Genomic DNA, 20,800 nt, shown 5'->3' on the forward strand with positions numbered 1-20,800 from the left:
GCAGGCCAGGGGAGATCACGCCTGGCCAAGAATGAAGGGGAAAGACCTGGGGGAGGGAGTTGTCAGCGATTTCCAAACAAACTTCTCCCTCAAACTTCTTAAACCTGTCCCTCTCCCGGAAGGGCCCCGTCTCTGCGTCTCTGGTGTGAGATGGGCGGTTTGGGTAGCTGGTGCCTCTCTCTCCCAGTTTTCCCTCCTTCAACCCTGACTGCAACACATACACATCCCGAACCTGCCTAAGAAACATCTGGATGGGGACTTACGTCCCGACATCTAGGCAACTACAGCCACGGTTGGCTCCGGGGAGCGAGTGCGGAAAGGCGCGCGGGTGCGGGAGCGCACCACTCAGTGGGATAGGACTTCTCTCAGCGTCTGGTCACTCCAGCATCCTTCCCACCATCTGCTCCTGTCACCAGTCCCTGGCCCCGCCTCTCTAAGACCGCCCCTTGAGCCCTGCAGCCAATAACAATCCCCAACCACTCTCCACCTCCCCGAACCCTTTCCACACCCCCACGTTCCGAGAGAAGATTGGCTGTTTAGCCCTCCGCAAAGCGCCTGCATTTGCATGGTCTTCCGGGTTTCTGGTAGGTAGAACGGCCTGTCACTCCCGAAGGCCGGTCCCGCCCACTCCACCTCAGTCCCCAGCTCCCTTCCTGCGCAGTTCTCCTCAGCAGCCTCTGCGGGCAAGTGCCGGGGCTGCTTTCAAGGATTAGTTCTCAGGACTGCTAAGAGGCAGCCCCGGCGAGCGGCTGTGCGCACCGTCCAGAGTGACCAGGGCACGGGAGTGCAGCGTTCTTCTGGCCCAGCGCGGGTCATGGCACCGCAATAACAGCCCTTCTACCAGCAATTACCGCTGCTCTGACTTTCCGTTCCAGTTGCTGCTTCTCCCGGGCAACATGTCAAGAGCCGCCGCCGCTACAGCTGCCGCCGCCACCTGGGGAAGAGCAGCAGCAGCAGCAGCAGCAGGAGTGGCAACCGCGGGTACACGGGGGCAATAAACCGAGCCGCCCGGCTTCCAGAGGGTCAAGGGACCCTCACCGTGCTCACTGCTCCTGCCAGACCTGCGCCATGTGCTGAGCCATGTCCCTGGCCGCGCCCGCGGGCATCGCATGGGGCAGCGCCTGAGCGGCGGCCGATCCTGCCTCGATGTCCCCGGGCGGTTCCTGCCGCAGCCTCCAACGCCCCCGCCACCGGTGAGGAGGAAGCTCGCGCTGCTCTTCGCCATGCTCTGCGTCTGGCTCTACATGTTCCTGTACTCGTGCGCCGGCTCTTGCGCCGCCGCTCCCGGGCTACTGCTGTTGGGTTCGGGGTCTCGCACTGCACACGCCCCGCCAGCCCTGGCCACAGCTCCAAATGGGACGCCCCCCAGGTTGCCTTTCCGGGCACCGCCGGCCACGGCATTGGCTGCTGGCAAGGAGATGGCGGAGGGCGCCGCGAGCCTAGAAGAGCAGAGTCGCGAAACGCCTGACTCCCCCAGCTCCATCTCCAGCTTCTTTAGTGGGTCAGGGACCAAGCAGCTGCCGCAGGCCATTATCATCGGCGTGAAGAAGGGCGGCACCAGGGCCCTGTTGGAGTTCTTGCGCGTGCACCCCGACGTGCGCGCCGTGGGCGCGGAGCCCCACTTCTTCGACCGCAGCTATGACAAGGGTCTAGCCTGGTACCGGTGAGTTATTTGACGGGGCCAGGGTCACCGGCCGCGACTCAGACCATGAGGAAGGGAAACATGGCACATGTTGGGAAGGTGGTTGGGGGACAACATGGGACCACCATGGCTGGAGGGACAGAGGATGACCGCGTAGTGCAGGCTAGTAGCGTCGAGAATCCCGCCCCCGCGCGGTCCAGGTTACTCCTTGCTCTGGTCTGGCTACTACCTACAGAAACTTCTCACGGAGAACTCAGTGGTCTGTGGTGCCCTGAAAAATTAACTAGGCGACTTCGTCGCAAGGAAGCGTGGCAGCGATTGGAAAGCGCTTAGGGAAGCGGGCTATCGTCTAACCCTGGCAGTGTCACCCATGAATCAATCCAGTGTTGGTAGTGTTTTTTTTCTTTTTCCTCTCCGAGACCAGGACACTGGGAGGAGTGTTCTACGCCTCTTGGGTAGCAGTCCCTCCCTAGACCAACTTCTAGAGCCGCTTCTGCTCCCCAGATGGGGAGGTGGGGGAGACCACGGCATCCTGCCAAGGCTGCTGAGAGTCTGTTAACTTTTTTGTTACAGTCCTCCTTGTTACCGGAACCCTAAGGGGGTCAGACCCGCCGCGCTCGCGAGCTGCTAGGGCTGGGGAGGGTGAGCTGGGCTGGTGGCTCTGCGCCTCTGTTGGCTGTGGCACGCGGAGCGTGGAGCGGTGCTGGTCCCTGTCGGGCAAAGGCGCGCACTGCAGCCTGCCCGACCTAGCGGCGCGCAGCTTTGAAGGAACAGGAGCGCCCCAGGCACAGCCCGTAGGTTTCCGCCTCCCAGGCCTTGGTGCAGGGACAGGAACTCTGGTCTCCGCCGCCCCCGTACAAGTCAGGGCGCAAAGAATATTCGGGCCCATTGATCAAGAAATGAGGGTTGCTTAGAAGTCGCGGCTTCCGGAAATTGTGCTCTCAAATAGAGTTGTGAGTCCAGTTCCAGAGGGAAAGCGGCCCCAAGGTCATAATTACGACCTCTGCCTTTTGCTTCCCTCCAGCTACTGGTCTTTTGGGGTGAGTGGTTGGGGTGGGAGACAGGCTCCAGGCTCCGGAAACCCGGTTTTCTGACTAATGGGCCCAGGCACTGGTCCTCATTCCATCTCTCTGGTCACCATCCCTCAGCCTACACTACTCCCTCGAGTCTCCGGCATTTTTCCAATACCGGTTAGCTTCAAAGAGGCTGGAGACTTAAGAAAACAAAAGGGGAGAACCTAACCGAACCCCACTTCCTGTCTCTACTGCATTTCTCTGGATCCGGATAGGATGGGGGGGGGGAAACAGTGACTGACCTTACCGATTAAAACCGCTCCTTTCCCAGTCGCGTCCTCCCCCCTACTCATTGTCTTTAATGTTTTTTATTATTGTCAGGAGTTGCCTAAGTCTAGAGGTTTAGCCAGCCGTGACAGCCGCTCTTCTCACTATTTCCAAGACACTGCCTGAATTCACGTCCTGACTAGAGAACTCTGAGCCTCGGTGCTCTCATCCGTGCAGTGGGGATGATACTGGTTCTCCGCAAAGCCGGGAAGTGAATGCATTGGTGCAGTCAGGTGCTTGGCTGGCACTTGGGGACCTCTTTAATTGTTAGCTATTGTCATTGATTGGATGTTATTTCTTCACCACAGCCACCCCTCCTCCTCCCGGGATGGTGGTTCCGGGAGTGGAGCGGGATGGCAGGCTATAACTAGAGAGCCCTTCTAAGGTGGAGCCCAACAAAGCCGGAGGCAGCCCGGGATTTTCTGAGATCAGACACTCTTGCAGGCCGGGTTGGGAGGAACGGAAAGGAAAATAACCGAACCCTTGATGTCAGTTCTAGAAGCACCTGGAGCAGGCTGTGGAAATCCCCCACAGGGAGATTCACGAAATCTCCTAGGCGGCAGCCCTCCACCTGCCACGTTCCTTTTGATCGATTCAAAAACTCTGAATAAAGTCGCGCTGGAAACCCTGGTCGCGCTCCTGCAGCCGGGAGCGCAGCCTGGGAGCTGCGGGCCGGGTCCTCGCCTGGGAGCTGCCCTGGGAGTGGCTGCATTTGGCCGAGCGAGCTAGGTCAAGTCGCCAGAGGCGCTAGGTTAATCATCCTTCCCAGCTATCTAACTAAAAAAACTGACTAGCAGGACTGTCGCAACGCGGAGGTACCAGAGGAGGTACAGAGCCCGCGGCCGCGACCTGGGAGATGCAAACTGCAAACTCGCAGCGTTCCCTGATTGTCCCACCAGGCGTGTCTGGCTTGGCCGCAGGGTTGGTCGTTTTTTTTTTTTTTTTTTTTTTTTTTTTTTTTGTTTGTTTGTTTGTTTGTTTTTAAAGAAATTAAATATTTTAAATACTATCTGCTTAATTACAAATTCTAAACTAATTTAAAATATTCTGAGCAAATATGTGGACTTAACAGTTATTTTGAAGGTGACCGTTTTAACTTTAAACCCAACACCGTTAGGACGCCTGACCCAGGGTGCTATACGTAAGAGCCAATGTTTGGGGTTCACCCTTCGCCCTCGCTGGAGTTCCCTCTCCTCGAAAAATCCCTGCTCCACCTAAAAATCCCTGCCCCATTGTGCCTTAGCTGTCGGTAAACTCAGGCGGCCAATTGGGGAAGAGTATAAATAATAATTAACCAGAAAGAAAGATGCAATTCCGAAAATGTTTTAAACAAGTCCTCAACATGAGAATCTATGAGAAAGGGAGACATTTTAAAGGCATTTAAGATAAAAATCTATGAGCCTGGATGGTTGAGCCCAAGGGTCAGCCTCCTAATCTGTTGCAGAACCAGGTCATGGCTGTCTGAGCCGTTGTTAATGGGTTTAATGGGGGTGATCCACAGCCCCGCCAGTGGCCTAACCCAGTAGCCCAGGGCCTGGACGGATTTGCATGAAGTCTCGGAATTTGATTGTAGCTCCTTCCACTTGTCCTAATGAGACACTATCAGCCACATGAAGAAGGTTCATGGTTGGATGGAGACCACCGAGGTGGTAGCGCGGAGCTGACCCCGCCACTGGGCAGAGAGTGGGAGTCTTTGCACTCACTGCCTAACCCCTGCAAAAATCACACGCGCTAATTCGTGCTGTCTGAGCCAGTTTGTTTTAGTCTGCGATTCAGATTCTTCTGGGCTTACTTTTCCAGTTCATCATTCAGCTCTTTCGAATTAAACTCCCAAACTTAGCAAGTGCTGATGAGGCCCTCACGGAATGATAGACATATGGGTGCTATGTAGTGACCCTGGCCTTTACCTTCAGGTCCGTGGATGTGATGGTGTCTGAAAATAGCAGGGTGTGGTTCAGGGGAACTAACAAATGCAAAAGTGGAGAAACCACTCACCCTTGATTGATTTAAACTTCGGATGGCCAAGCACATATAATTTTTAAGATTTCCCTTTTCCTCTTAAGTTTTGGTAGATTTTTATGAATATTAATGACCTTAGTTTGGGGATTAACTTAGCCAAATATTCAGTGATTATTATTTATTTTACAGATACGAGCCTCATCTTGACTCCCCTTTCCATTTTTGGTTGCACAAAATAAACTGACATTTCTATGATTTGGCCAACATTAAACAAATCTGTGTGTGTGTGTGTGTGTGTGCGCGCGTGTGTATCATTAAATGTTTTTTCCCACTGTGCCAGGCACTTGTTTCCCAGTGTGTCAGGCACTGTTTCAAGTTTTACAGGATTAGCAATTTAATCCTCATTACAGTCCTGTGAAGTAGGCATTTTTACAGATGAGGAAACACAGGCACAGAGAGGTTAAGCAACTTGCCCAAGCTCTCACAGCTGGAAAGTGGCAAAGCTAATATACGACCCAGGCAGTCCTGCTCCAAATATTGTCCTGTGTCATGCTCACTCACTAAGTTGACTAAAACACGGTGTTAGTTGTATATGTTGAATTCAAAACTGCATTTGCTTTAAGAGTTTGACAGACTGCCTCCAGTGATCTCAGTGGGGATTGCTCACTTTGTCATTAACTTTATTTATTTATTTTTTTGGTACCAGAGACTGAACCCAGAGTCCCTTAACAACTGATCCACATCCCCAGCCCCCTTTTATAATTTTTTTTTTTTTTAAGTTTTGAGACAGGGTCTCACTAACTGGATTAGGGGGCCTTGCTAAGTTGCTAAGGCTGGCTTTGATCCTCCTGCCTCAGCCTCTGGAGCCACTGAGGCATGCGCCACCACACTGGCTGTCATTCACTTTAAAAGAATTTCAACTCCAAAACAAACTAGTTGGTAATATCCCAAGTTGGTATACACTAGATTGAGGATAATCACACTACTGTGACACTTTTACTTTTCTGCACAGGACATCTAGAATCAAAGGAGTCATTAAAATGACAAAAATATCCCTCAAGTACAGAGGCTAAGAAAATATAGTACCCTTCCTGAAGAGTAGATTTATGCTCTGCCACTTGCCCTTTTTCAGGCTGGGAAGTCTAAGAGGACATAGGTTAAGTGATGTGTTCCCAAACTCCTTGGAATCAATTTAAAAAATATATAGTGTGTCCAAATCAAGTAATTAAATTGGACTTGTTAACCAAGAGACAATTATAACTAATACTTTGAGCAGATTTCTTTAGAATGAGATTCCAAAACCCAGAAACTGCAGAAAACTCTCCCAAAGGGTAATAACTAAATAAATAAATTTAAAAAAATTAAAAAAATTCCCCTATATTTTTAATTTAATGAATATTGAGAAAATGAATTTCCCCAGTCTTTTTTCTAAAAACCTGGTGGCCAAGCCTGTTCCTGTCTTCACTGAGGGAAATGTAAGATAAGATCTTATTGGAGATAATTCCATTTTGAAATAATTGCACTTATTCATTCCTGGAGTTTAAACCAAGAATGAAACTCACTTCCAAACTGCTGGGTGAAGACCAAAGATCTACATTTATATGCAACAATTTGAAATACAAACCATTATGTTACAAAGCTGTCAAGATTTATTAGCAAGACAGTGTAGCATGTGCTGAACTCTGTTTTTAATTAGGCACCTAAATTAGACCATAAAATGGTTGATTAATCTTTTACAAGTTGAGGGGAAAATATAACATAAATTAACCTAATCATAAGTGTTTTCCCAGATGCTCTGAGTTAATAAAATAGTCAATATTTAATAGCAATCTATTTGTTTTAGATAAATAAAATGCTGAAATGCATGAGTTAAATTACACTTATTATCTTCCAAATGATACATTTATTATTGAATAAGGCTCTAAGAATTAGGTTGCAGCACATACCTTAAAAAACATTCTTAAAAAGATAGACTGTTACAATTAGGAATTAAATGATGACTAAACCAGATTTTGCTTTTTTGATGGGACCTGGTTATTAAAAAGTTATAATTTAATATAGATCAATATTTATGAAAGATATTTTCCCAGATAAAGTTGTATTGTTTGACATTTCAAGGTGACTTGTCACAGCTTCTGTTTTTCTAGGTTGGTGTTTCAATTTTGTTTGAAATTTTTTTAATATTTGGAAAGATCAACACATCACAAAATCTTTTTCCAATAATGGATGCTAATTTGCCCTTTGGTTTAAAACATGTCATAGCACATAACATTTTATATAAAAATAACTCTTTTAGTTACTAAAATTATTTATAATTAAAAAGTGCACCAGGAATTTTTAAAACAACAAACCTACGAGTCAGCTATTCTTACGAAATTAAGGAGGTGCCATTTATTTAATACTTCAGAATTAAAAATATAAGACTTAGATTGTTTTCTATGTCAGTAGTTTTTTTAAAAAAATACTTTGTGTTCTCACTGTATGAACATGGAAATTAAGTTGATTGATAGAAATACAAAATGTCCACCCTAAACTCAGAACCTAATAAACATTTCTTTTGCTGTGAATAGTTTCCAAATAGGGCCCTACCTCTCATTTAACAGTGGATGATTTCAGACCATCAGAGAAATTTCAGCCCTTGGCTGCTGAGATAGTCAGGAATCCCAGCAAAATGAATTCCCCAAGTATGTGGCATATTTTCAAGGGTAATGAAAACAATATGCTGCCTACCTCAAATGAAAACATTTACCATGACCAAAAAGAAATGAGATACTGATATCTTTGAAAACTAATTGTACATAGACCATGAAACGTTTTTTTTTTTTTATATTTAAAACAGTACCTTGTGAAAACTCTCATATTCCTCTCAAACTATGCCAAAATAAAACTAACCTCAAGTAAAACTGATGTTAGTGCATGATGGGGTTTTCGTTCTGATTTTTCTTTTCAAGATATTTGAAGAAAAGTTTAGGATTTAAGGAGCAATTACCATCTTAGTAACATGATAATAAATAATTTTCATTGCAACCAAGGGCTATGTGTTAGAATTTTCCTAATGCTAATAACATCCATCTTTAAATTTTTTGGAACATAAATAAGGGTAGTATTAATTTCCTCTCTGTGTGTGTGTGTGTGTGAAATATATATATATATATATATATATATATATATATATATATATATTTATCTTAAATTCTTCTTTTAAATACAGATTCCTGAGACTTGATTAGTATTAAAACTAATACTAATAAATACTGTGTCCTTTAAAAATTTACTTCATTTTGTCACAGATGGAACATGTTTAAATAACAAAGTTGTACAGCACATCCTTTGCCTCTCAAAGTTCTAGTGTAGTTCTAGTGTAGCACAGCAGTGTGAGTATTATTAATAATGCATAATATATTCAAAAGAGTTAGAAAAGAGGAATCAAATGTACCCACAAATAGAGAACAATTTAAAGTGATGGATGTGCTAACTGTCATGAATTGATCACTGCCCAATGTATACATAAATCGAAATATCATTGACTATCATAATTATTTACAAATACTACATCAATAAATATAAAACGAGTTCAGAGCTATAGAAATAGATATGGTTAAAGAGGACTGTCGGGGAGCTTGTATTTTATTGATATTAAAATAATCACCATATGTTGTGGGAATAAAATATTTTTCTTCTAAATATGATAAATGTGAAAAAAAAAAGAAGAAGAAGAAGAAGACTGGTTTAACCTGAGGCTGATGGTGTTTTCGTCCAGGGTGGACTATTTCTCATCAAGGGGTCAGACTCTGAAGCCCCTCTGACTAGAAGGTGAACGATTCCATGTGTGTCCGTGAGGAACTTGGAGCACAGGACTCCGAATCCCCGTTTTCTCCCGAGTCTCTGCCCCCCACTACTTAGCACGGTTACACTGGCTTAGAAAGCCATAAAATGCTGAAAGATGGTTCTGGGCAATATGAGATGGGGCGGAGGTGGGGTGGGGGGAGCAAATGCAGAGTGAAAACACACTGGGAAGAGAAGTGACAAGAAACAGATTTTTTCACGCACGCTTTTGATTTAATGAATGGAGAGTGGGGGTTAGGAGGAAAGAGCTGCCTCCCCCAACCCTTTTATTCAGATCTGGTGACAGAAGTGTCCAACATGGCCCCAGACCGGTCCCCGAGGTTGCCACGTGTCCGTTTCTTTCTGGCAGTTTAGAGCGTTCCCGTAGACGTCCCATTCTGGAAGGGTGGCCCAGGGCGCTGCCGGGGACAGAAAATGGCTCCGCGGCTGGCGGGCCTCGGGGATCAGTCAGCATGGCACTTGTGTCGCGTGGGATCAATGCATCTGGTCCGAGGACCGCTGAGCCCCGGAGACAGATGGCCTGCCGGGCCCGTGTTGGGGGCGGGGCCGGCGGACGGGTGGGGGCTGCCCCTTCGCCCCTAGGGTCGCCGCCGATGGCCACGTGACCTGCCCGAGGGAAGCGCTCTGGCCTCACCTGTTGGGCTGAGCCAGCTCCGGTGGCCGGCGCTGGAGGTGGGCGGAGCCGGCGGGACTGGTCCCGGCGCTGACTGGTCGGAGTGGCTGCTCGGGGGACAAATGCAGTCCCAGCGAGGGGGCGGGCTGAGCGCGCGCGTCCCGCCCCCGCCGGGGTGGGCCTGGCTGTTCCAGCTGCTTCGCGTCTCATCGAGCAGAAATGGGTTCTGAAGCGCTTTCGCTTTTTGAGCCTGGGTTATCAGCTGATCTATCTGTGCTCTCATCCTTTCTTCACTTTGCCCTTTTTACACCTTCTGCAAAAACTTCCCAGCCTTTTAGAGCGGAAGTGTCTGTAAGCAGTGGGACAGAGGCAGGCAAATCTCCCTTGCTTTTGTGGTAGTTTTAGGGTAGTGGCCTGAGTGGGTTCTGTAAGAGCAGAGCACACTGACTTTTTAGGGCCTTAATTTTTGGAGTAGACAAAGGGGAGGTGAATACTTTGAGTTTCCACCTATCACGTCCCTCCCTTTTTCTTTGGAGGAAAGATAGGTCTTCAGTGCACCAACTTACTGCAATGAGTGCCTGGAAGGTGATTCAGCAAACTCGGTGGATAACTAATTGAAAATAGCTTCATTCCCACAGTATAGCCTGTCAAATGACAGTATGAAGCCCCTTTCTAATGATTCCTCAATCTCACCTGCACTAAGACCAAGTGGCCTATGTACACCCTCCCCAGATCTGCAATGCTCCCCGAGTCTCCCTCATACACACTCTGAGATCAACCTCCTTTAGGGGCCCTGTGCTGGTCCTCCAACTCCCCCTTCCCCTTGGGCAACCTCTGAGCTTCTCTGCACCCTCTACCTGAAGGATGGTCAGGAAGGGATCTCATTCCTGGCTACAGACAGGCTCACCACCTTCTAGTGCTGCCCCAGGGCCTCAACCCTCAAAAGCCTTTTTCTTTCAGGATGGACTTATTCTGTGGCACTGAGAATTTTGTTGTGGATTTGAATGAAGCAAATCCTTTCTCTGGATTTTTTCTTGGGGGCATAGGTACATGTTGGGTATGAACAAGGCGACAAACACACATAAGGGATTGCTTGTTGAAGAGATGCAAGAGATTCAACATCATTGCAAGATATGTTGAAGAAATGCAAGGTTTATTCCATACTTCCATTAAAGTGCAGTCTCCCTGGGGAGACGTCACACAGCACACAATTAGAGAATAGCAATTCCCGGATAGATAGCTCCTGGTGCCTTCCCCCAGATGAGCGGCTTCTCTCCCCTACCCTCCCCAGCCCCCAATCCTTCCTCTTGAAGTGCTCTTTGGCTGGTCCCTGGTGCCCTCCTGTCTGATTGTTCCAGTCTCTAGGCACTTAGCATATGCTAGTGCTGCCAGTTAACACAGATACACAAAGAAGTAAACATCCTGTTCCCACCTAAGAGCTTTGGAGGAAGCCCCAAGTGGGTGAGTGGGTGTGTGGGAAGAGGTGGAGCAAAGTGACAGAGAGGTAGGAAGGTGCTCATTGCTTTATCATTGACCCGAAATAATGAGGAAGCAATTGATGACTATTTTAAGCCTTTTATATAATCAATGAATAATACATTCCTTTTAATTTTTTTTTAAAATTTTATTTTGAGACAGAGTCTCTAAGTTGCTTAGGGTCTAAATTGCTGAGGCTGGCCTTGAACTTGGGATTTTTCTGCCTCAGCTTCCAGAGTCACTGGGTTTACAGGCATGTGCCACCATGCCCAGCCATAATACAGTTTTATAAATGATGTTTACCTATTTTTATTTCAGTGACCAACAAGGATTTATTAGTACTTGCTTTTTAAAAACTAGGCTTTACTTTTTGGAGCAGTTTTAGGCTCAAAGCAAAACTGAAGTACAAAGATTCCTCGTCTGTCCCGTACCCCTTCACATGCCCAGCCTCCCCCTACTTCCAACATTTACCACCAGAGTGGTCCATTTGTTAGAAAGTTGACTTTGGGGTTCCCTGCTGGTGTTTTATGCTATGGATTTGGACAAATGCATAAAAAGACATGTATCCTTTAGTAAAGTATCACATAGAGTAATTTCACCTCCCTAAAAATCCCATTTGAGCATTTGCTTTTATCAGGTGGTATACAAAACAGCATTTGAAGTGCTAAAGAAGTAAAAGAGTCAAGAAGTTGATTAAAATTTACAGGCTCAAAGAGGTCTCAAAGTATTTTAAGCACTGAGTGTTAAAAACAAAACAAACAAAAAAACCAGATCATTAGTCCTGCCAGATTACTGATATCTAAAAACGTTTTAGGAAAAGGAGGAAGCATGAGATAATATAATACAAAATTTTAAATATGATTTTTAAAATTTTACTTTTCCAGGAGCTTTCCAGGTAAGGAGGTAAGAATAAGTTATTAGTTACTTTGAGGTGCAACAGGGGTAAAAAGCCTCAGGTTCAGTTAATGGGGCGTGCCATATGCAAGCAAGTGGGCCAGGCACTTATTTAATCTTAACATTGATCCTTTCTTGTGATTTCCCTTATTTTGCAAAGAAGGAAGTTCGCATAGCCTGCCTGAGTTCATCCAGCTGTAGCTATTGGTGACTCTGCCTCTTGAATACAAAGAAAAGAAGGCTTCTCTGGGGACCTTTAGAACTCCACAACCTAGAGATTTTGTGGGTTGCTGAAATTTGACATGATGTTCCTCCTGGGCCAGTTCAAGCCATCTCTTCTATTGTCTCCCCACCCAAAGACAAAGACTTTTCCATATAAACTTCTCCTCTAGATTACATTTTCCTTCTCTTTTTCTGTCTCTGTACTAACATTTTCTTCTAATCCCCATGCTCACTTCTCAGCCCGTCTTTGTGGCTTCCATACCCACGTCGTTGGTGGCAGTCTTCATCCATGTCATCCATGCACCAGCCTGTCATTTGGCATCATCCTGTAGACCTTGCTTCTGTTATAGCATCTGTGCACTTGACCCCTCTCTACTGCAGCCTCCTTCCGTCCCCATCCCTTCCCTCTTACCTGTTCTTTTTTATTGCTGGCCACTTCCACACTGTTTGGATTCTTAGGAATCAAGCTTGGCATTGGCTTTTATCTAAGCTTGGATCCTTGTATCAGGATCACATTGAAATTCTCCCCACTTTACACTTTGTGGCCTGTTGCTTCCCTACGGTGTTGTTCAAAACCCTAAGCATCCTCATCTGCATCTGTTGGAGACACCTTGTATTATACTGTCCCCAGCAGCTGTGTACAAGTAGGTAGCATAGATAGCTCTTGTGCTATTCTTGCTCACATCGAGACCCTCTGTGTGTGCTGTTCCTTCCACAAAGCATTTCTCTTCTTCAAGTACCACTCAGTTGAACTCTTTCTCCACAGGGTGGGGGTGGGGGGGGACCTTCTGAGACAGTGTGGTATTTATATGAATTTTACTCCAGTAACCACTTTTTCTCAACATGGTAATATTTGATAGCTTTCTCAAGGATTCCCTCCATCATTTCTAAGGAAATGTGTTCTCTCTTTTAGATATAATTTGAAGAAAATCTCAGACTTCATACCATTTCATCTCTAAACCTAGTTTGTAGGTTTCTTTTAGACAAACTTTTATTCACATGCCTAGAGAAAAGTATACAAATGAGAAGTATGCAGTCTGATGTATTTTCCCAAAGTGAACATATTGGTATTTGGTAATAAGCAACAAAATCAAGAACCCCCAAAGCTACCCTGGTACCCCATCTGGTTACTGTCCCCATTCTAAGGACAGCCACTATCCTGCCTCTTCCCACTGCAGATTCGTTTTATAATTGTCCCATTTAATGTAATGAAATCCTGTAAAAGCACGGAAATTTATCAGGATTATTGACAAACTAGGAGATTCCACATATAGCTCCAGATGTGTTGCTTCTTTTATAAAGGGAGTAACCTTGTCTTTCTCATGGTAGCAGCTAGCTGGGGGACACTGCTGCACCTGAGGATGGGGACACATTCTTGTTTGCCATAGCTCCCATCACTGCAGGGGACCTGTAGTGAAGCAGGTCTCCAAGCTTTCTTAGTGCCCTTCATTTATTTGTTACCAGGCAAATAAGAGGAGCTACAAACTCTAGGTATGCACATTTCAGGATCGAATGTCCTCAATCCAGTTCATCATGGACATTCTTGTTAGATTTTTGGCATTAGCTTTTAAAATCTAACTTCATTTTATACCTTCATAGGGATCTCAGGAGAGGCTTTGTGGAGGTCTGCTGAGCTGGATGCTATTTATAATTAGAATCATTATCATAAATTCATTTTCAGTAACAAGCTTCTATTTTCACCGTGCTAAGGAGGGAACCTGGGACCTTGTGCATGCTAGGCAAGCACTCCACCCCTGAACTGTATCCCTAGCTCCCCCCAGATTTTTAATTCTTTTATTTCCCTAATTGGCTCTTCTTCCATCTGCATCCCCCTCCAATTGCCAATTCTTAGGTCAGCCCTTTGCTACAAACACTTGATGACCTTGAGCAAGTCAGGTTTTATATTTCTATCCTGAGGACACTTTGTGGATAGTCTATGGGTCCCCTTTCTTTTTATAGAACAGAAAGTTCTGGAAAGATTACTATGTGATGTAAAGGAAAAAAAAATGATTCCATGTTAGCTCTCTTAAAGGTTCTGAAAAGTACTGTAACTAAAAAGAAAAAACAATGTATTTAATTTTTTTTCAACTAACATTTCCTGTTGTGTACAAAATCCTCTTTTCATTCATACCTTTCATTATCCAGTGGAGAGGTGTTTGAATGCGGATTTGGGGAGCAGGGGACCTACAGTGGAGCAGGTCTCCAGGGTTTCTTGCAGTTCTAAGAATTTGATCCCTGAGCTTGTGCTTGTGTACCTTTGTGTACATTTGTACCCCCTTCCCCCACCCCTCTCCACTTTCACTCTTGGAACGGGTTGCCCCCTCTTGTTGCTTGTGTTAGAATCCACACATCTCCCTCATGGGATGTCATCTCAAACCTAGTGGGTCCACACCTCCCTTCCTTCTTCCCCCAAGATAATTGCTGCAAAGTGAATGAAACAAGAATGAGAGGTGGAATTGTAGTAAATCAAAGACCCTGGTTAGAAAGTTGCTGAGGCCCAGGCCAGAGAAACAGGCTTGCTGATTAGGATTTCAAGTCCAAGCTTGCTGAGTGCTTCTTTCGTAGCCTTCCCCATGCTGTTATTCTGTAAGCAGGCTAATTGCAGGTTCTGCTTTCCTCCAAACAGCTGTGTCTGTTTTCATGGGTAAGTAAGTGCTCTGTGTTGGTGGTATTGACAGAGCAAGATGTTTGATAGTGTTAGAAAAGGTGAAGGTCTTCTCCACCCTGCCTGGCAGGGAGTTCTCTTGTGGTCTGTATATGTTTTATCCTTGCACTGAGATGATTGCTCACTCTGGATGTAATGTTGAAGTCTTCCTTAAATAAGGTGAGTGCTAGATGTAAACATTGGTAGCAATTTTTTTAACAGTAAGTTAGAAAAAAAAAATGCACATTCTCTTTCTGTGTCTGGAGCCAAGGGGGGACACTTAAAAGTGTTCTATAGTCACAGAGCACCGGAATCAAAGGAAACTTTCAGATTAGGTGTCACTGGGAAAGGAGGTAAGTGGAACCTTTTAACAGAGGGAGATGGGGATTGATTTACCTGTTTGTGTAAAACCCCAAGTTGCAGTAGTATCTGGATTCCCCTGGAGCACTCTAAGCCTGCTACAATGATCCTATTATCTCCCGATGCACTATCACAGACTCCTCCTATTTGGGGAAATTCTAACACCTGCTTGGGTCACCTCCTCACCTCTACCTCTGCCCTGGCTCAGGGGGGAGACTTTGCCAAGGTCATTGCACATGGTCTAGGTGAACAGTCTCACACCGAGGTAGGATCCCCTATTGCATGTACCCACTAGTTTTCCGTTCTTATCACACTTCCCTTCCTATAAAGTTACCGTACCTTTTAAAGGGATATTTGATCCCTACCTTCTCTTTCTGCAGGGCCTTGTGAAAATCAGGCAATAACAAGGCAGCCTTATTGCCAGTCATGATCAGAGCATCTAGGTGGTACTCCTGATGAAATAATGTGTCTGCCTTTCATTCACTTATCCATCCATTCATGATTTTCCTCACTAGACAATTCTTGAACATTTAGAATGGGTTGAACAGTAAGCAGAAAACAAGCTGCTAAGCCATTGTCTGAATCCTAGGGGGGCTCAGATGCTTGGTAGAGGGGCCATGGTGAGCAGTATATAGAAGAAAGTGAGAAATGCTACGGAGTAGGGGGAGTAGGGGAACCCAAAGTAGAGGCTACTAGGGAGTTGGGCTCTGAAGGATGGATAGGAGTTTCTGGATAGGATCATCCAGAAAGTTCGTAAAAGCATTAAGGTCAGGGAAGCTTCATGTGAAAAAGGATCAGAGAAGCCTGGAGAGCAACAGAAATTCATTGCATGGAGTAGAGAGGACATCAGAGATTAGGGAGGAGAGGGGTCAGAGGTGGAGAGGCTGATATGCCACATTAAGAGAGAGGCCCTTCATCCCACAGGCCAGAGGAAGTTTTTCAGACCAGCAGAGCCTCCCTTACTAAATGCATTGACAAGCTCTACCCAAGTTGTGCATATGCACACATCTTTGAATTTTTTTTCTCATGCATTTTTGAGGAAAATTAAATAATTTGAATTGCAAGACAGAGAAGGCAAGAAAACACATAGGTGGCTTCCTAAGAGGAACTGCCCTCAGCCCTGCTGGAGTTACTGGGACAAGCATTTGGTCCTGATGCTGCTCATGAAAATGGACATGTGTCCTCAGACCCACTCCTTCTCACTGCAAAATCAGCACATCCCTCTCCCCAAGCACCTGGAGGACTGTCCCAGAGGGATTTTGTTCTGTGGTTGGAAGTTTCCAGGGGGAAGAGAGCTGTTCTTCTCTAATCCCCTGCTTTGCTTCACAGGCCAGTTTCTCCAGCCTGGTGCAGAGCAGCAGATGGTTCACAAGCTGCTGCAAGCTAGGCCCTGCCAACCTCTTACTTTCCCTAACCAATTCTGCAGAGGGAGGATCCCTGTCATTCCTTGGGAGGGGCTTCTAATCCAGGAGAGTGAACAGGCGACCAGGGAACATCCCATGGCCAGCTCTCACTGATTCTGCAGGGGGGTGAACATTCTTTCTTAGGTCACAGAATCCTGAGTGGGTCTCAGAATCCTCAGATCAGCAGAAGCCACATTGGTGCCCCCAATGGTCAGCATTCCCAGAACTTTTGAGTCCTATTCCTATCCCTCATTGTGGAGGAATTCAATTAAGTTTGGGGAGCTTCCACCTTAGCATACAAAAGTGGTTGAAATAATTGATCAGATCTTGTTTAAAATTGTATTCCCCTGACCAGAGTCTTTCTGTTTGTAGGAGATGAAGAGGAGAGACCAAGCAGGGTTCTCAGAAGTGCCAACCTGGGATTCCTGGGTGGGGGGCTGTTGATGAGCTGGCCCATCTGTCTCCTCCGAGAGAATGTTCAATCATTCACAGTTATTTTTAGGGTTTTTTTTTTTTTTTTCCATTTGCAGCTGGAATCAGAAGTACAGAACAGGCTCTTGACTATTTTGTGTTCTGTGAGAAGAACATTTGCCAGGGAACAGATGTGCCAGCTTCCTCGAGACTTAAGCTTTCATTCATTTTTGAGGACTTTGAGCAAAGTCACCTCATCTTACCCAGATGGTGTCTTTTTTGGATGGTGTGGGCAAGAACATGTCACCAGCATGATCTTTGTAGTTGATCATGAACTTCATCAGCTTCCCGATGTGGCAGGTGGATGGTGGGTCCCAGAAACACAGGGTGTATGTGTTGTGTGTATATGGGGGGCTCCTAGCAGACAGCAGTGGGGTCCGGCTGTAGGTAGAGTGGATTCCTGTGATCACATGCTTCAAAATCAACTGGGTTAGGAGCTTACATTGACCTCACGCAACTCATCATTAACACGTGACCTTCATAAAGAATTTTCTAGCTGCTGCTTACCAGTTACATTCTGATTTGGATTTAGTGCTTGTTTGTCTCTCAATTATAAAATCCTTTGGCTTTTCTTCACCCAGGGAAGTCTATTGACAGGTGTCATGTGTGGCATTAGAGGAAGGAATGATTAAATATGTCGAGGTGGCAGAGGACCTAAACTGGGAGGGCTTCAGAGGAGGTGACTCCAGAGTGTGGTTTTAATGGATGAATAGGAGTTCATGAGCAGACCAAGTGAGGAAGCTCTCCTTTGGCAGAAGGTCTTAATGCAAGTGAAAATACAAGGAGGTTTCCATGAGAAAAGTGTGGTAGATGCAGGGAAGGACCCCAGAGAGAAGTGAAAATGTGTGGGGCTAAGGGAGCATGAAGGTGACTGAGGTCTGTTGTGAGGAAGCCTTAATTAACATCATGACTTCAAAGAGTAACTAGTACCAGTTATCCTGCACTTTCTTAGTCCTTCCAATATTTTCACTTGGAAATGGGAATTACAAGATGCTGTTGAATCATATTCAGTGGGAATTGCTTTTGCTGGTAATCAGAAAAGATGCCACTTAGAATAAAAAGCCAACACTGGAGATCCTTTTTGCATGGGTTGTAGGATCCAGGTCCTCATAGCCAGTTGCTGTTTGCTTGTCTGGATGTAGCCTTTCATTAAGAGAAAGCCAGTAATTAGAAATTCCATTTCTCTGGTGCTTTGGACCTACAACAAGAAACAGCTCCCATGGACACTCAGTTCTCTGAGGCGCTAAAGAGGGCTCTGCTTGCTAGAGCCAAAATGCCCAAGCTGGTAATTACTAGGTGGCTTTGCAGGCACACACCTGTTCTGAATGTGCAATTAGTGTCTGCTGCCCTTCTTACTGAGCTTGTGGCTCTGCATCTGCATGCACGGGGTGGAAGGGGATGGAGGCACATTTATTCTTCCCCCACCTCTCCTTCTTATTCTCTCTCTATATCCTGCAACTCCTTTTCTAAAACATGAACATTTCTTATTCTATGTATATTTTTATCAATGCCAGATTTCTGATCACTGCACCTCCTTAAGAAGCCACCTCTTGATTTTAACAGGAATAACTTCAGTTTACTGAGCTCTTATCTCACCACTAAAGTAAGAAAGTGTCACCCCTGACATTGTTGGTTGTTCAGAAGAGAGATTGCAAAGGAGGGAGGGAGGGAGGGCTCAGGGCAAACGGGAGGATGGAGTTGGGAGAGCTTTTGGGGACAGAGTTTTTTCCCCAGAATGGCTGGCTCATCAGACACTTTCCACTCCACATTCCTGGTTTATAGCTAGGCTAATTTAATTTCCAGCTGAGAGGCCACTCCCCATATGATGGTAATCTCAGATAGTTAATGAGCTAGAAGAGAAGACAGCCTATTGGATTGATTCTTGCTCCTCGGCTCAGTGGTTTAGCAGGCTAATTTATTAGCCTGTTTGTTCCATGGTCTGAGAGGCTTGGTCAGCCTGGCACAGCGTCCTGGGTCTCCCTTTTCTAAAGATGGATTGAGCTGTGACTCCTGGCCTCTGAGAGCATTTAGAACGGGCTCTTTTCCTTCCACCCTGGTTTATTTAAAGGGAAGGAGGAGAGTAGAGTGGATAAGGCTAGGCCCACTTATCTGCAGGATACCTGGAAAGCCCATTGTGAAATTCCAGTTCTTGCCTTTATTCCAGCTGCATCTGTACGACCAGCAGAACCTTCTGAGTGAGCTGCATTGAACAATTCTGGCTTGCAAGACTGTGACCAGGATTGGGGGCAAGAGTGGTTTTCCTTCTGTAGAACACTGACAACACTTGAAGAATCCAAAAGCCGAACCCCGTACTACAGAGTAGGAATTGGGCCAGAGGAGTGAGGGCTAGGTCTGGGGAAGGCTGATCATTGCACCTCCTTAAGAAGGTCTCAAAATAAAAATTAAAAAAGACTGGGGTGTATTCCATGGTATATCACCCCTGGGTTAAGTCCACAGTACTAAACATAAATATATAAATGAATGAAATATGTGTGCGTGTGTGTATGTACATATGTATGTATATATATATATATATATATATATCACTTTATGTTTTAGGTATAGATATTACAGTATTATATATATCTACAAAGTGCTGCTTATTTTACTATAGTTTATGGCCCCACATAATTAATAAAAAAAACATTAATTTAAAACCAAACCATTTCATTTCTGATTGTCAGTCAGGGAAGAAGGAAAGCTCTTTAGAAAGCAGGGGGTTGATTATGGGTGGGTCGAAGGTGGGATGATCAGTCTCCTTGAACATTTTGATCATATAGAACTGTATAGATTTTTAATAAACATGAGATTCAAAGTGTAACATTATGGAGCCTGGTTTCCTGCTTTGCCATTTGAGTTGGGGCCACTCAGACTCATCATTCCCACCTGTAAAACAGAGGACAGCACCCCGTGAGAAGCCCCCCATCCAGCCCCTTGTCACAGATGAAGTGCTCAACAGGTCTTAGAGGCAATATAGCCATGGCCCAGGCAGAAAAGGAGCTCAGGAACCATCTTCTAATAAAAACGGAAGCCTATTTATTCTTTATCAAAAACAGACATATTTTTAACTCGGCATGAACTTCAAATATTATGACATTGAACTTCAAGTGTCTGTTACTTTATACAACCATGTGGACCCATTTTTTCACCAGGTCATCATTTCAATTTTAATAAAGTATAAAGGCAGAGCCCAAATGTAGGTGGTTCAGGCAAAGCATTGGATGGTGAGCAAATCTTAGGGAGTCCACATGAATATACCCCACATGAATACACTCTAGATATCCCAGAAGAATCCCTGTCCACCCTACCCATTTATTGACCCCTGGCACACACCATGTCAAGGAGGCTTTTGACCAGTGGCATAGCTGACCAGTGAGTGGCCAGTAGCCAGTGGCTAACTGATAGACTGCATCAGGAGATCTTAACCTGGGCTCATGGGGTGGGCCTGGGGTCTGTCAATACCTGACATTGAGAACTGAGCTCCATGTATATGCTGCATACAGAAATTTTGCTGCAAAGGATCCATTTCTTTTCTCGGATTCTCTTTAGCTCAAAAGAGCTAAAGGTTCTTCTCCAAAGGTCACTGATCCTTGGGATGTGCATACCCTTTTTGCAGCCAGCCAGGAGAACATTTCTGTTGCTATACATAACAAGCCCCATTTCTGAACAATGGGATGAACCATCTATCTTCACAGAAAGGACTAGCCTAGGAAAAGCTCTTCGAATTCCAGCTTCCTGGAGATTTTACATGGGTACACAAAGGTGTAGACCAGAGTCAGGGCGTCTTTGCATAGTTGACTCCAGGCTTCAGTCTGTGATGGTGGAGTCCTGACTGCCTCCAAGTGACAAGTGACTGTGTGTGCATCTAGCAAACTCAGGAAAACATCGCCCTTGGAGAGGTTTGAGCTTGATTAGTTTCCAACGCGTGCT

The 20,800-nt window shown here is 45.5% G+C and overlaps 1 protein-coding gene across 1 annotated transcript in view; it reads left to right on the forward strand.

Annotated features, from left to right (window-relative positions):
- Positions 1-628: 628 nt before the first annotated feature.
- Positions 629-20,800, forward strand: part of Hs3st3b1 (heparan sulfate-glucosamine 3-sulfotransferase 3B1) — a 41,602-nt gene continuing 21,430 nt past the window's right edge. Inside the window, exon 1 of the mRNA XM_046420707.2 lies at positions 629-1,663. Within this exon, the coding sequence (XP_046276663.1) occupies positions 1,110-1,663 (554 nt within the window). The 5' untranslated portion in view covers positions 629-1,109. The remainder of the gene's footprint in view (positions 1,664-20,800) is intronic.

The sequence above is a fragment of the Marmota monax genome, unplaced genomic scaffold (genome assembly GCF_021218885.2).
Source record: "Marmota monax isolate L192 unplaced genomic scaffold, Marmota_monax_Labrador192_F-V1.1 WCK01_AAM20220418_F8-fsc00251, whole genome shotgun sequence".
Classification (NCBI taxonomy): domain Eukaryota; kingdom Metazoa; phylum Chordata; class Mammalia; order Rodentia; family Sciuridae; genus Marmota; species Marmota monax.